The sequence below is a fragment of the Brachionichthys hirsutus genome, chromosome 15 (genome assembly GCF_040956055.1).
Source record: "Brachionichthys hirsutus isolate HB-005 chromosome 15, CSIRO-AGI_Bhir_v1, whole genome shotgun sequence".
Lineage (NCBI taxonomy): Eukaryota > Metazoa > Chordata > Actinopteri > Lophiiformes > Brachionichthyidae > Brachionichthys > Brachionichthys hirsutus.
Window position 1 is genome coordinate 10,511,871 of NC_090911.1, and position 16,399 is coordinate 10,528,269.

At 45.9% G+C, this 16,399-nt stretch overlaps 1 protein-coding gene across 1 annotated transcript; it reads right to left on the reverse strand.

The window, feature by feature from the left end:
- Nucleotides 1-16,329, reverse strand: gng12a (guanine nucleotide binding protein (G protein), gamma 12a). Its single transcript, XM_068748577.1, has 3 exons — nucleotides 16,055-16,329; nucleotides 238-347; nucleotides 1-126 (listed from the first exon to the last, which is right to left on the reverse strand). The coding sequence occupies exons 2-3, from the start codon at nucleotides 328-330 to the stop codon at nucleotides 1-3; spliced, it is 219 nt and encodes a 72-aa protein (XP_068604678.1). The 5' UTR covers nucleotides 331-347; nucleotides 16,055-16,329.
- Between the last annotated feature and the right edge of the window lie 70 nt (nucleotides 16,330-16,399).

Sequence of the window (16,399 nt, forward strand, 5' to 3'; positions counted from 1 at the left end):
CTACAATATAGTGCAGGGCTTCTTTTCCTTGAAGGGATTGTCTGACGCGGGAATACCCATGAGCAGAGGGTCGTTTCTCGCATGCTCGCTGCAGTAGTTCATAAGATCGGCAGAGGCCTTGGATACCTACAGAAAAATAAATTACTTTATTCGTATAAAACTTTACCAAAAAAAAAGGTGCATCACATACAAACGTCACAATGAGAGTGAATGCGCGGCATTCCGTTTGCACTGCACCTTTATTCTCTCGAGGCTCGCCTCTATTCTCAGCTGCTGCACCGTCCGCCGGGAGTGGGCGATGTTGTTGGAAGTGGGAGCCTTTGAGGACATCTCGAGTAAATCAAACGCTGCAATCAGACGAAAAGGAGAATTTCAGGACAGACTGAACATGGACGTAAGAACTTTTTAGGATCAGACAGTTCCTGCGTCATTCAGGTCAAGCTTGTCCAGTGAAGGGTCCATAACCGGTTTCAGAGCACAGAGTGATCTTGCAGAGAATTTTCAGCAGCTTTGCGGCACAGATCAAGTCAAACGAAAGTAACACGTGATAATGCGTGGCGCTCAGGTTGGTAATGCAGTCTGAGCCGGGACGCATCATTACTGGAGGTGGGCTTATCCGGGCTTGGGACCGGCACAAGGGAGAAACTGGCAATGCTACATTAGCCTCCTGCTAACCGCACTACCCTTGCTACCCATGGGGGGCTGCATTGCGAGTTGTTATCAGCTGATTTTTTTTTTTTTTTGTTAGCACAGTGCCCCTGGAGCCAAACATAGCACAACAACACCACATTGTTCCAGTGGGTACCCAAAGAGCTCAGTAAACAATGACTGGAAATCTGAGATATCAAATCCTAAATGTAAAAGTCTCTCTGATGAGGGCTGCAGCCGGTCAGAGTCGTGCCTCTCCTTGCTTTGACGGACGAGAAGAGAACAAGCCTGAGCATATTCTACTCCTCATGGTCATGAGCTCCTGCGCCTCCTCTCTGCTCCTCCTTCCTTTTCTTGCCATCGGCCTTTTTTTCTCATGAATTTCCTTTAAGACATTTGTAACACACACACACACGCATGCCATCTTGTGACACTCCTGTCATTGAGCAAAGCATTTCTCAGCAGAGAGGAAGCTTAACAATTCCACAGAGGTTGATTGAGAAATTTGCTGAAACATGTTTTTTTTGGTCCACGGGGTTCTTTTCTTGAAAGGTTGCTCGTCTCGTGGCGTAGAAATTTAGGCAGGTTGACCGTCAATATGTTGTCGCACAGTCAAGATGAATCATTTAAGTGAGTTATATCATCTCAACTAGTCTCAGTTTAATAACACGGAGAGACTTCAGGAAGGTTCAGTTAAGGTTCAGAAAAAAAAGAGCTAAAACCGTCCTGATAACATGAAAGTGAGACGTCAATGGGCCTTGCATCAAAGAAAACTACCCCCCTTAAAAAAAACATTCTCAACTTAGTCATGGAGGTGAGGCATCGCAGGTGAAGAAGAGGGGAAAGAAATCCTTTCATCCATACATAATGAGTGATGGAATTTCTTTCTGTAGGAAGGAATTCTTTAGATGAGCTCCATCTATGTTGCAGCTCGAACTGTTAAAGAGGTTGCTTAAGAACATTTTATAGTTTTATCAGCCATAAATGAAATTCCACTGGATGCAAGAAGAAAAGAAGCATTTACTGGAAGCGATAACGGCCTCCCTCCTCTGTGAAGAGACAGAATAACTTTACAACCGCCTCTCAAAGTCTGCAGGAGTCATCCTCCAGATGTTAAAAATAGATTTATGATTGTGTCACTGAGTAATTTACCTCAGTGACCAGATGAATCATTTAAAATGATAATGAACTCAACTAATCGACTATGGCGCTGGTTGAGTAACTGACATTGTTGTGATCCAATTCAGATGCTTCTATGAGCAGGTAATTCACTGATGCCGGGTAAAATTGTGGACTTCCTTGTGTTACCGAACAAAGATTACGTCGTCTATAAATTGTGAAATGTGCAAACACAGTGCAGAAGGTAGGGGAAAAGTACAACAACGAACTGGGAGATAAAATGAGATGTGCAAACAGCCTTCGCACGATAGGGCTGCAGTGACTCCTTCCTCGCCAGAGCCGTGCCTGCAGAAACCCGAATAAATACGGAGCCTGCCCCTTTTAGCTGATTAAAACACGGAACAGAGCTATGCACTAGCGGGAGTGGAAAGACTGGGAAAACTGGAGAGAAGCAGGCCTGCGGAAGTGCCTTTGAGCAGGACACTGAATGCATAAAATGTTGCTGCAGCCTTAAAGCTCAGCGCTACGCGAGCAGTACCAATACCGAAACCATTAGCATGTGGACGGCAGGGTGTTACAGGAAATACTGGTTTTACGCACAATATAAACTGCTAAATAACAAGTACGCATGTTTTCTTTTTATTTAAACGTCATTTGAGCTTTTCAGTCATTACAAATAACAATAATATAACAATCCATGAACTTCCAAAATGTGAAAATGTCTCTTTTTTGTTGAATTACTAAAAAAACAGGATGAATTTCCATGGGAGGATTGGGCTTCACCAAATACGGATCCTAATTTTTGTGTGTACCCTGACAAAAGATCGATGCTTTTCCTCTACTTTCTTTGACGTTGCAAGACGAGCAGGCAGAAGGTAAGACTTTACATCAAGGGTTACCTTGCATGTCCTCGTCAATTGCCTCATTTACCGGTAAGTACAGGTTGCCAAAACCCAACTTCTCCATCTGTCATGTGATTGGGTGTGACATGCTGGGAAAAGAAAGACATGCAACTGTAATTTAAGTTCAAGTGAACCCGCAGTACAAGTTCAACCTGTACGTGCAGCCGGAGGAAGAGGAGGGTGAGTCAGGAAGAACGAGGCATTTGAATCGCTCCAGGGAACCCAACTCGACTGGGCCTGTGAAGTGGTGCCAGCGACTACCAGCAGCACCAGTCTGACTGTGGCGCTACGGGGGGGGCACTGATGTGTGTGCATCTTGGCGTGTAACACAAACACCACCACATACGTACAGGATGGGAGCTTTGCCAGAAAGTTGCCCTAAGGATCAGAAAGAGACCCCCCCCTTACAAGCCCACCCAATAACCCCCCCCACACACACACACACACAGCAGCCAGGACCACCTACAGCATGGACCACTGAAGCCCCCCCCCCCCCAACCTCGCCCTGCTCTACCTTGCACACAAATCCACCCGCACACATGTGATTCATTAGCTCAGTGTTCAAAGTGCCAAGAACAGGGAACCATTATGACTCGACGTCGTTAACGGCAACGCTCGAGAGATGAAAACCCGAGCGCGTCTCACACGGCAGCCCAGAGCTGCTGACGAATCGGAACCAGCTCTATTAAAGGCTGAAGGAAGAGTCGGTCCTGTCAAGGGTGCAGTGTGTGTGGTCCCCTCGGGGAGCATCGGGCTTTTTTCACTGCGGTATATAAAGACACGCACTGATGAAATGAACTGCTTAAGAGCTTATTTACTGCCAGCTGCACATCAGCCTTGACTGGAGGAGAAGGGAGATAGACGAAGCTTTTTCCATGTCCGAAGGCTTTCATTCATTTCACCTTAAAATCACTCGAGTTGAGCTCCCTTATCTATTAAATCAATCCAGAATCAATTCTCAATTGAAAACAGCGTCTGTGTTTCCAGCGATCACATTTGGAACTCCCTGAAACGTCTCCATGGAGTCGGCGCGACTTTATATCAGCAGCTGAGAAGCGAACTGTGAGTTGCGGTGATATTTGGAGTCTAGACAAATGTCTGCTGCTTTGAATGAAAGAGTTCAAAGACTCAGCCCCCCCCCCCCCCCCCCCCCACCCCCCGCCGAAGCCAGTATCCTTGGCATTATCGCTCGTGTAGTTGTGCGTGCAAACACACAAAGACATGCAAAGCAAGCGCCTCATCTCTCGTGTACATCCATCCTCGATGTGCAAGCTCCCTCTGCAAAAAGGAGTTCTGGTCTGCAGACATAGGAGACGACGATATCCTCCCCTGCAGCGAGTCGGCGTTTTACCGGCTGCACGAATGCTGCAGGATGCAGAATAAGGGTGACGAGTCCATCCTGCAATACCCACCGTGCTGACATCACCGGCTCCCTACCAGAAAAAGAGGAAGAGCACGAGAGGCGCAGCCTTCTTCGGCAGAGACCATCATGCAGATGACACTGACGAGATCACCATGCCCTGGTTTACCAGAGTAAACATGGAAACCATGGCGACCAGAGGGTCACGACAGCTCATCTGCACCTCAAACCAGGGGTGGGGAAATAGAACCAAAGCAGACATGATTTTAAATAAAAGTATTTAATCATGCTTACCGTGTTGGTAGATTTAACTGATACTTTTCCAAACGCATGCACTCACGAGCATCCTCCTTATTAAAAAATAAACATTGCATCATGTCACCTTTAACCTTTAACGCCGTGATGTTGATGTATGGACACAAGTGAAGAACGTAACGCTGAGGGAAGCAGAAAACTAGATGAGGAGATTCAAGGGGAACTAAGATGAGACACAGAGCTGCAGGTATGGCCACCGAGATAAGCAAAGCTGACTGGACCACGCCCACGACTCACTTGCTGTGCACGTAGTACAAAGGGAATACTGGGAAACTCAATGGCGGGCTGCAGGGCTGCTCGATTGTGACTGGTTGAAGGGTAACCATTATTCCTGTGGAAGGCATTTCCAGGAAAACCTGCAGGACCGTGCAAAGGTCAATGGAAAGTTGTCTTGATTAAACACGTGGTGTTAAAAATAACAGACCTCCGTCTCTATCGCCGTGAAAACATTTCAGTTACAGTAGCGTCTCAGAATCCGACAAACAAGACCCTGTTAAATTCTGTGGTTGGACAGAATAGAAAAGCAATAGTGTCTAGACAGAAGACTAGACTAGACTTATTTCTGCAGGATTTCTAAATCCCAAATTCATGTGCAATTACTTGAGACTCATTCCTGTCCAAATAAGCCATGAATGATTCTTGTGTTTTGAGCACAAACTATGTTGCTGACAAGCCGCACAGCAGGAATTACACGCCGACTCGGTTTAAAATGACCTCAATTCAAGAAACACAAATCAGATAAGGTACGCACAGCGTGAGATAACATGCCAAGCAAGCTAAGCGGTTCCTTTAAACATCATGATATTAAAAAAACAAAAAGATTTGCAAACATGACTAAACGTTCCTGAAGATCAGCATGTTTGTCTGGGAAGATTACAGCAACACACAGGGGGGGGGGGGGGGGGGGGGATAACACTCGGGTGTGTTCGCATTCATCACACGTGAGAATGCATGGGGCGAACTCAGACAATCTCTGGCTGCACAACCTCTAATTATGCTCCGCTCCACGCAAAGCACAACAAAGACGTTCATCTGTGCAACTAATGATGCCTAATTTAGACCTTCAGAATGAGAGCGCAGCAGCAGTGGGTCAGAAAAAATAAATCCTCTTATCCTTTACATGAGTTATTAATTTGTGTTAATTATGACTGGTTTCACACCAGTGAGTGCAGTGGGGATATGCGGCTCCTGAAATGCTGAGTAGGGCATTTCAAACTAGCAGGATCAGCCATCCTGTTCCGAGATTAGAAACTGTCAGTTATGTGATCCTAAATATGGGTGAAGTGTGGTTTAAATGTTAAGGGGAATGCACTTTAAGTGTAGCATCGGCAAGTTAAGGCCTAATGGATAGTTGCAGAAAGTGCCTGGTGGGGTGCAAAATTGAACAATGAAGACCTTGAGCTTCATTTAAAAAAAAATACATATACAATCAATGATATCTGCATCATAATAGAGGTCAGCTCTGCTAAATGTTTGTAAAGCTTCAAACATTTAGTCACTTGAGCGCTTAGGCCCGTGTTTCAGATCGTCGTGCTGCAGAGGATGATCTGTGAAGTTCATTCTTGCACAACAATAGGGTTAAACCTCCTTGTGCAAAATTCAAGGGCGGTAACTCCACAGACGGCTACGTTCTGACATCCCATGATGCTTTGTGGCAGAAAGATGAGAACACAGCGACAACCTAGGGCTGAGACTGCAGTACATTTCCAAAGCAGTTAGATTAAGAGACAAACAAAATGCTTAAGTAATGAGTAATGCGGCTCAAAATGCTGAAGGGGTGAAGTCACACTTTTGACACAAAGAAACCGAGGAGAGAACAACGCACGAAGAACAAATAGTGACGGCGGAGGCGGGTTTCCTTTCCACTGATGTTACTTTCAATAGAGTTCCTTGCATTCCTTCCACGGGACGATCAGGAGAGAAGAATAAGCCGAATATACAAAAGACTGTTTGACGCTCATCGAGTATTCAGACACCTGGCATTAAACACAGGATGCCGAACGCCTGTGAGAGACACAAAAACAGTCCCATCGGCCGCCAGTGATGTCATGAGTCGAGAGCGTTAGCACTAAAAATAGCCAGAAGTGGTCTGTGTGTTTGCCGGCTGCAGTGGAACCGACCTCTAGAATCTGCTCGTACTATAGCCGAGAATGAACAAATTAAATGCCAGCTGGGTATCGTCCAGATTAGACAGGTTTCTGCAGTTTCCACTGAATGCCTACGAGCCGCTGGTTCCCCAGCAATGGGCCATTATCAGGCCCGGAGCAGCCCAAAACAAACAGAAGCCTACAGCAGATAATGCCCTTCAGACGTCAGAGGGTGACGTGGAGAAGACGGCAAGGAAATGCACAAAAGAAAGCTTCGCGCAAGCCAAGTGGAGACTGCTGGAAATGGATGCAGTGGATGAATGAATGAATGAAGCAGAGAAAAAAAAACGTGCGATTGTGGCCGAGATGGAGAAGAGAGACGAGTCTGTGTGTGAAGCAGAGAGAGGTTTCCGCCGAAGCCGTGCAGCTGCGTGTGCACGTCGCATTTTGGTCGAAGGCCAAAATTCTACTGCTGGCGACAGGAGCGCCATAAAACCTGAAGCTATTGTGAGGGCTTCGCCTTTGGCCTCCGTCCGTCTCGCGTCTGAAAGCTACCATTCACGATGAAGGCAGGGAGATACGACACAATGGATCCCCATCTCTCACCCATCACTGGCCTGCCTCACATGGCACAATAAACAAAAGGTACTCAGTCTTTCCAGCCTCCAACCCTGAGCTGGTTGGACCACATGCACATCGCTGCTGCAGGCAAGGTGGAATAGAGGAGGCCTCGGGTCTGCAGTGTCGCTGGTTGGCCTCCGTACAGCTGCTCCTCCTCCTCCTCCTCCTCCCTGCCGGAGCTGACTTATGAAGGATTTAACGACAGCCTGCCTGCATGGATGGAATCATTGATAAGGGTTCACAACAGACGTCAAACGGCTCATTAGGAAACAACATGAAGGTTGTAAAGGAGAGCTTGTTTTGGAAGGAGAGAGGAAATGGGATTAGTGAGAGGGTGACATAAATGCAGATGAGTTCTGTTTGCACGAGTGCGATAAAGATGGCTGGACCAGTGTGGTCGCACGCTGCGAAGGCCGTGCACGCAGAGTAGATTTTTGCATCTACCTTTTGTGATTTTTATGTTTACACACATTGTTTAAAAGCCAACAAGTTGTGCAATCTTATTTAGATATGGTTAAATATGCAAAATCCAGATATATCGTGTAAACAAAGCATTTTTACATTAGTGTGGATAATTGCCAATAATTAGTCAATCATGCTTGGAAGGGAAAATTCTGCTGGTTCCATCTTTGTCAGATTAAATGTTTGAGTTCTTAGACGTTAACCGGACAAAAGAGAACTGATGAGCGTTGTTTTATAAAATAAAACTAGTGTTTGGAAGAATTTAAGAAGGTGACCGTTTGTAAATGTGTAGGTAGAGGTGCACGTGTGCGTTTGTGCATTGATTAATACATGTGTTTTATAAGCATGTGATGCTACAGTCTGCTGCCTGCGGCCTCTCATAAATACAAATAAAGCATCTCTTTACCTTTCAGATCGCTCATGTCTGACATCGGGGGGGGAGACACTAATCAATGTTCCGCCTCGTAAAATCTGAAACGTTATAAATGGGAGCATCCGCGCTACTCTCGTTCCACCGAGGGGGGGGGGACGTTTACTTACAAACTACCCGCCACTGATCTAGTTGTCCTCAAGGGTCAGAGTTCAATAGGCTGGTTGACGCCAAACCGAGCTGAGATGCAGGCACGATACCGCAGAAAGGCGCTAGTATGGTGGCAGATTTATGCGTGCTGTGAGCGTGACAACATGCTTACATGCACGTCAGTCCAAACATGCAGACATGAACTGCTGACCCCACTGTCACTAAAACCTACGCAATATATATATATATCAAGCTACATGTTTCCTTTCGACACCCGAGCCTTCCTCCAGGCTGATGAGGTCTCGACGTCTCCATCTACAGGGCTGACTGAACAAAACCCAACGATCTCAAATATTTCCTGGCAAGAAGGAACAATTCTGGACAAATAAGGACAGGAATGACGAGCACGAGATTACTGCATGTGATCACTCGAGACCCGCTGCATGAGGAGTAGCCCATGAGATTCATGCACACACACACACACACACACACACACACACACAAACGCAGGACCAATTCGCCTGCAGAAGTGATAATAGTGCTGATGCCTGATTCCTGTGTTACAGTTAATATGCAACAGTCATAGTGACTAATGAGATGGAGAGTCGACATGCGTTTAGTTCAATATCAAAATCAGCTCGTGACTACTTTATGGCAATTAGCTGTGTGAGGATTTCCCATCCCAGAGCACATGAGTCCAGATGGCTGATTTTATGAACGCTTTATGATGGGGCTTTGTGACGGATTTCAAGACCTTGGTCGGGACTGAGCGGGAAGAGGGACAAGGTCGGGACAATAAGTCAAATCTAGAAAGAATGGGACATAAAGCAGGACAACAAGAAGGCTAATGAATAGTCTATTCTGTTATTGTTAACACTTCATTCATTGTCCTGGGTGAGGGATCCTGCCTAGTCGTTGCCAGCAGGAAGGCTGGACCCCACGTTTCTCATAATGATTCGACTGGATACCTCCGAAATGTTTGCTTCGCATTCAGCTGAGATGTCGGGTTTTCTTTTAAATAGGAAAATATCAAAAAAGGCTACAGCCACCATGACGCCTGTCGCTAAACGGAACCCCAGTCATGCTGACGATAACAAAGTTACGACGGCGACCTTTAACTAGATATTTAGTCATGAACCGAGTTATTTTGAAATGCTACATTTGACATTTTGTTTTGTTGGTGGCACACCGAGACGACGACGTCATCAGAAAACCTGCAAACAGCAGCGCAATTATCTACACAGCTGCACAACGCCACTCTGGTGTGTTATTATAGGGAGTATTTGCACAATTGTCTTTTTTTTATCCAAGATCAGCAGATGTTTGTTGTGTTTTAGCCGTTCTTTGACACAACGGCAGCATTTCAAAACGCCAACTCTGTTTCCACATGCTGTGAAGAGTATTTCCTAAGAGTCCATCCCAACGAAATAAAAAAGAAAGTTGATGCGTCACAGTTCCAGGATGCTCAGACGCATCGACTTACACACAAGCAGGATTGACTTACAGACCCCCCTCCCATACACACACACACTCACACACAGAAGTGTACATAATGGGGTCAGAGTTACTATTAATCACAACCACATGAATGGCTGCTCCTCCCACAACTGCCGCGGTTGATCTATCAGTTTCAAAGACCTGCCGGCTGAAGTAAGAAGCTCACATTGAGGGTCGCACTGTGACCACTTCCCCTGCAGCCCACCCTGAATCCCTTCAAAAATCATTTTGCTTCCTCCTCATCCTCCCGTTATCTTTTTTTTTACTTCCCATCTGTGCCCTATTCATTTCTCACAAGCGAGTAAAGTCCGGGGTCCCTGGGTTCACCCGACTCATTTATACAAATCAGTGTTTATTTCAAAATGGGACTAGACGAAGACATGAAAGCGCTTTGGACTTAAAGTCGACTTTATATCTATACTCTCTGTAGATGGGCATTTTTTTTTTTTTTTTTAAACAGGGCATAGGTAAAGAGATTAATCATGTAATCGGTGCAGATTGTGAGGCCGATGACTACTGGTGAGGACATTCTTTCTCCACTATGTCAGATAAATAGAAATATTTACAATAGATAAATCTAGTTCTCTAATTAAAAGCCCCTGTAAAGAGGGAACGTTTCCTAAAGTTCAGATAGGTAAGGGTACAAGAAGACACCGTACGAGACTCCTTCCTGAACAAAATGTGAGGCTGTGTTCCATCGTGTACCAGGAGAGAGAACATGACTGATATATCAGAGCCGGAAAAAAGACTTTGAACTGTGAGTCAATCCGAGTGTGAACCAGGCTTCTGATTTCATCGACCGGAGAGAGAGAGGGAGAGAGACAACGAGGAGACAGGCGAGGATTGTTTTTCACTGGGACACCTGTGGTCGACTCATTTTAGACACAGAAACTTAGTGAGGCATCAAGACAAAAACTTTGGGGCTCGGGTTAAACGGTGACAAAAGGGCAGTTTTGCCTCTCGTGCACGACCCGACGCTGCAGGTGTCAAACGCCTCTGCAGCGTCCTGATCGGGCCTCAGTCAGGAGGAACACACACACCAGTCTTTGTTTGGGCGGCGGGGGGGGCAAACCTCCCGAGAGAGCCGTAAAAGAGCACTAAAGAAATGAAAAAAGACACCCCATCAAAGTGACAGTGTCTCCCCAACCCCATCACACACAGACACACCGATCCCAGGAGCATTATGAGCGCGTCTTTGGTTGCTGAAGCCTTTTAGGATGGCGTGCGTGCTTCTGCTGCACATTTCCCTACTTAAAACAACACGCTCCGTCAAAGTGTGCAAATTCTGCACTTGTTTGCACGCCTATCCATTCCTTCTTTCCTCTACATGTCTGACAGGAAAGCAGGGCCGAAGTCTCTGCCTCTCTCGCAGGATATGCCCATATTTGGGCTTAAGGATATTAAGAAACATTTGAGGAAAACTGCAAGCATAGTTTATGTCCTATAAAATGAGGTGCATCTTCCAGTGAGTGGGAGTAATTTTTTTTTAACGTACTTTGCTCATTACAACCAGACAGACGGACAATCTTGCAAAATTAAGCACGCAGGAATGGTTCCAGAGTTTGCATTTTGAACCCCCCCCCCCACATTTAACTGCATGACTATGATTATTGTCACGACGGATAAACCTTAACCAGTCTGTCCGGTGTTGTTGGTGGCGCTCTGCTTGTGATTTTAATGACAGTCCCACATTGAAAGGAATCCAGATCGTTAAAGGGATGCATGCAGATTACCTGACATGACCCACGAGTTAAATCTGACTCAGGTCGCACACGACATGGAGGAAGCCTCTTTCCCACCAGCTCCAACACAATCTGTTTGTACAGCAGCATGTTTCATGCAGGGCTGGGGGGGAAGGCTTCATAGTCAGAGAGCACCACCGCGTGGACGAAAGCAGGCACTGCACATTTGTGGCTTTAACTTTGGGATTCAAAGCAGCAGCATTTCATAACCGTCCTAAACTGATTTTGTGCTCAATGTTTCTGCCATTTGAACCTGGCTTTAGATTATTCAGAAAGTAAAAGGCCAAATTAAACTTCTTCTTTTTTTTTTATCACAGGGGACAACAGTGTTTTTCTTATTAATTCAAGGACTGATTTCAAATTATATCAAGTATTTGAAGAAGACACAGAAAGCTCTGAAATAAGAACTCACAAAATGTGTCTTAGGTCTTGACGTTGTGTAAGAGGGACACTGTTTTATTTGTTTCTTTCCACAGATAGGAGGCCTAAAGACATTCTAGACTTCACCAACTCCTGTGACATAACCACGGGAGGAGGAAGCAGACCACAAAGAAATCACTTTTAGTCCTGGGGGGGGGGGGGGGGTCATCATAGATGACTTTAAATGAACAGCAGCTTTTTTTTTTAACCTTTCACCTATTATGATGAAGTCAAACTGGATTAAGGTGAATGTGAGCAAACTAAGGGAGAAATTGCTCAAATATATAATATTTGAAGAAGAAGAAATGCAAATTGAATTAACTAAATATGTGATACACGCCTTTAAGCCTCTTAGAAAACGGGTGAACGTTCATCGAGCTCGGTGCCGCAGCGTTTGAGGGGACGAGGACGAGGACGGGCCGTCGTAAGTGTGGCCGATTTGTCCCCTTTGGTGGAACTGAAAACAAGTAGAAACTTTAATTTACACATGAAAACTAGTCCAACCTCAGATCAGTGTGTACGAGGAACTTCAGCATTGGATGATAGTTTACAGTCTAAGCACGCCTAGATTACCTGCTTCCTTCTCGCTGGCCAATCAGAGGATGAACAGCTGTGCACAGCACCGACGGTAAAAACGTGTTTCCGAGACCCAATAAAGACCGATCAAGTAGAAAACTAAAACTAAAACTAACTCTGCTGCCGTGAACAAGCCTCAGCTGATCTCCTGCTTTGCACCTCGATTCATTCTGGACTTCTGCTTTAGCTGCTAACATGCTATCACACGCCTCAGCTCTCGTAGGCGACGGCAAGTCACAACACAACAACAAACCGACATGACCTCATCGGTTGAATTTCTGTCTTCACCAAAAATCTGTTATATTTATTCCATTCAAGGAGGAGAAAAATGGCTGGATATGAAGGAAAATCTAAACTCGGCATGAAAAGACAGAAGAAGAGGAAGAAGAAACTACTCTTCACTCTGGAAACAAATGTAGAGAGAAACCAGAGCCGTGACGATGAATAGAAACATCTTGTCACGATTACAGGAAATTAGGTCTGTTACACTACCTTTCTGAGTCGGTTGCTATGACAGCACTTCCTGCTTTGGCCAAAGCATACAGCTGACCCTGATTAGTGTGCGAACGCCAAGATCGCCTCGGTTCAGGGAGCCAGCAAAGACAAAACCTTCCGTCTATTCTTACCGTGGTGTCGAAACATTTAGTCTAAATTTACGTGCAGTCAACGAGGCAATATCCTGGGAAACGTTTCTGCTCCGACGTAGATTTATTATTAAGCCGGAGTGTTTTTAAGCCAGTGAACGAATCCAGTGACACTTCGAATTTCATGAAAGCAATTGCAGCGGAACCTCTCGACTCGGGTTTTGATGCCTCGGAAGTCAAACAGATTTTCGGCGTTTGAACAAACGAGTGGAGCCGAGGCGAACCGAAGACGGGCGAACGAAGGCGGAGTCTACCCGAGTTGGTCTGGCTTGAGTTGACCTGCCATAGAAGGAAGACCGTGTGCATGTTTTGTTTGCTTTGTTGTCTTTAGCTCTTAGTCGTGGAACCAAAAAAGGAAATGACGCAAGACGCCTGGCAAAGAAAAGAGGAAAGTAGTGGGAACAACTGTTGACACCAACAACAACAACACACGTCAAGCAAGTCTTTACAAGCTGAAGTACATCCTTCTCTGACACGTAGCCATGTGTAAAAATACGCAAACACAGGCATTAAAGAGCAGCTGAGAGGTCGATGAAACCGAGCCCGGCTGACGAGAGGCTCACCCACGGCGTCACCGAAGTGTCTTCCTCCTGCTCTGAAGCAAATGTTTGTCAGAAAGCCACAAACAGAGCCGTCGACCGGGTTGGACAGCATTGTGCGTCGGCGGAGACACGTCTCATTAGGTGCAAGATTAGCTACTATAAACTATAGGATTGATTACAGCTACAGCACCACCTCCAAGAGAAGCCAAACAATCGATCCATTGTTCCACCGGTTAAAGTCTAAGAGACAAAAAAAAGAGAGAGAAGATTCAAGTCCGCTCTTCAATCTCAAACCATGTAAACCAATCCAAAGCCTTGGAGAAGACAGTCCTCCATCTTGGCCACAGAGTCCCCTCCTTGCCGTTACCCTAGCGATTTACATGCGTCGCGCGTCACGTTGAATACCGCCAGCTATTCAGGCTGACGGCACTCGAACCCAAACGCAGCCCAGTGAGAGGAAAAAAGCTGTCGGACAGTAGTAGAGTCCAAAACCGTAAAGTCATCTCCATCGGGGAGGCCATGTTTCTGCCACCAGAAGCAGAGTACGGCCCAGGGAATACAATGTGGATCTTCATACGTGTGACGCTGCTTCTCTGTCGTACAGCTGTTCTTTCATTCACAAGGGAAACTTAACCCCCCCCCCCCGTCGTGTGAGGGCAGGAAGTATGTGAACCCTCAGCATCCAGTTTGTGGCGCCGCCGCCATGCTGTGTTGAGAGGAGGCTTTGATGGAAGTGAATAGGGTACTAATGAGTTGGCCTTATCAATGGCCGGTCTGTATTCCGTCCTCCTAATGGCCAGAGGACGTCAACACAGTTGTTGACGCTCCATGTAAACGTCTCAGCAACCTCCCCGAGTGAGGGCCTCCACGCCAGCCATCCATGGAGGCTCGTCATCCAATTGGTTCATGCCGCACAGCAGACATGTTTCCTCTTGCATAATAAAAAATAAAAATGCAGGTGAAAAGTCTGTTTTATACACCTGGAAGCAAAATTATTAGACCAATCAGGTTTACTTGCAAAATGTAGGATTTATCAGCAGTTTCTAATAACTAAATCGAACAAGGAGTTTAAATAACCCGCTGCGGCATATTTTACACGTTTCTTCCACTGTGCTCCTTAAATGGCTGCTGGAGTCCCAGAGGTATTTTAACGTTTGAAAGGCATCACTCAGAGCACCAGTTTCCAAATTAGACGTTAGACTGTGCCGATCTTCCTAGACTTATTCTGCTAAGGCCTAAATTTAAACATTACATTTTAGCATGATGCAAGAGGAAGTCGAGACGTTTGCATGTAAGCTCGTAAGTTACATTAAAGGAAGCCAAAAATCCTTTTGTGACGGTAAAACACCTGCAAGCAGGAACTAAGGATTCAGTTGACTCAGTAAGATGAAGTCTACACGCTGAGGGGCCCCAACTCCAAGATACACAACGATGCTGACGCAAAAGCACAGCTTAAAAAGGTCAATATTAGCTTATTGTTATTAGCATTTTCTTTTTAAAAGTCTGTTTGGTGATGATTTCTACCAACATGTTGAGAAAAAGTTGCCTTCAACTTAATTTACCTCCAACAATGGAGTAAAGGGAAGAGACATCCGTGAGGGATGCAGCTCTTTACTGCATCCAGTGAAACTGCCACCACCAAAAAGCAAATAAAATACACGTTCGGGCCAAGTTGCCACCGGGCTACGAACCGGTTTCCTCAGTTAGAAGCCATGGCATTATGATTAATGGCGCTCTGCGAGACAAGCCGCATTTCCATCTTAGCGCTCGAGCTATTTGCCGTATGCAATCCGATGACACAAAGACATTACAGGTGTTTTATCAGGTTATTAGCTCAGGTTTTACATGCAAGCAGGTCAATAAAATGGAACAAGGGAGGCCATAGCCTTAAAGCACTTTAAACACAAATCACTGACCTCAGAACAGTTTGAATTATTTGTGGAGAAAAAAAGAGGACAATATTTTATTATACCACTACCATCCTGTCCAATGTGGCAAAATATAGCTCTTACAGCTGCAGGGAATCCACAGGAAACAACATAATACTACAGAAACCTCACAAAGCGGAGACGAAGAACGTTTTATAGAACTTGGAACGCGATTAAATTTGAAGTTAAACAACAGAAGAAGCTTCAGTGTAAGGGAATTACCGGAGAGGAATGGGTTAAGATTCCTTGGGAATACTGCCAGAAGCTGTCTGGATAAGAATCCAGCTTGTATCGAGTCAAAGTAGCTTTGGGCTCTCTATGAAATACAAGATATACTCGTCATGAATATTTAGACAACTCCTATAATAACTATTGTGGCGCTTTCTTTGGAATTCTTGCCAACAGCTGGTAATACGTCTTCTGTGGGAAAATGTCTGATGCAGTTGGGAGTCAGATCATTTCTGCATCTAACTATCCATCTGTCCCAAGTGTGGCTTTATTCTGGAATAGTCTGCTTCCAAAATGAGCCATTGTGTGGAAACACAGTAGGTGTCCCACATCAAGTGCTGCATGAACGAAAGAAAACAGAAAAGCGACAGTAAATACGCCTCCTAGTACTGAGACCAACTGTTGCTCCGAGGTGAGCGCTCGTTATGCCGGTCGGGGCTCACCTGGACGGGGGGCGAACAGGCGGGTCGAGCCGCGTCTCCTTCTCGCCGTATCCGCAAACGGGCTGGGAGGAAACGCTCCTTTCTGCTCCGCCGCTCCGCTCGCAGCGCACAATGTCACAACAACGAACGCGTTTGCGACACAGACTGTTACGAACCGGGCTCTGCGCACCGCTTTCACCGTCCCCCGACGTCTGGTGGTGCGTTAAAACTGTCCTTTACTTCTCCCCCTCTTCCAGCTCTCCCCTCCTCGGTCACTTCTTGGACGCTTGCGCGACGGGAACACCCGAGTCGAGTCGAAAGAGGGAAGGCGGAACAACCAAAAACGCTCCCGGATGTTCACTACGG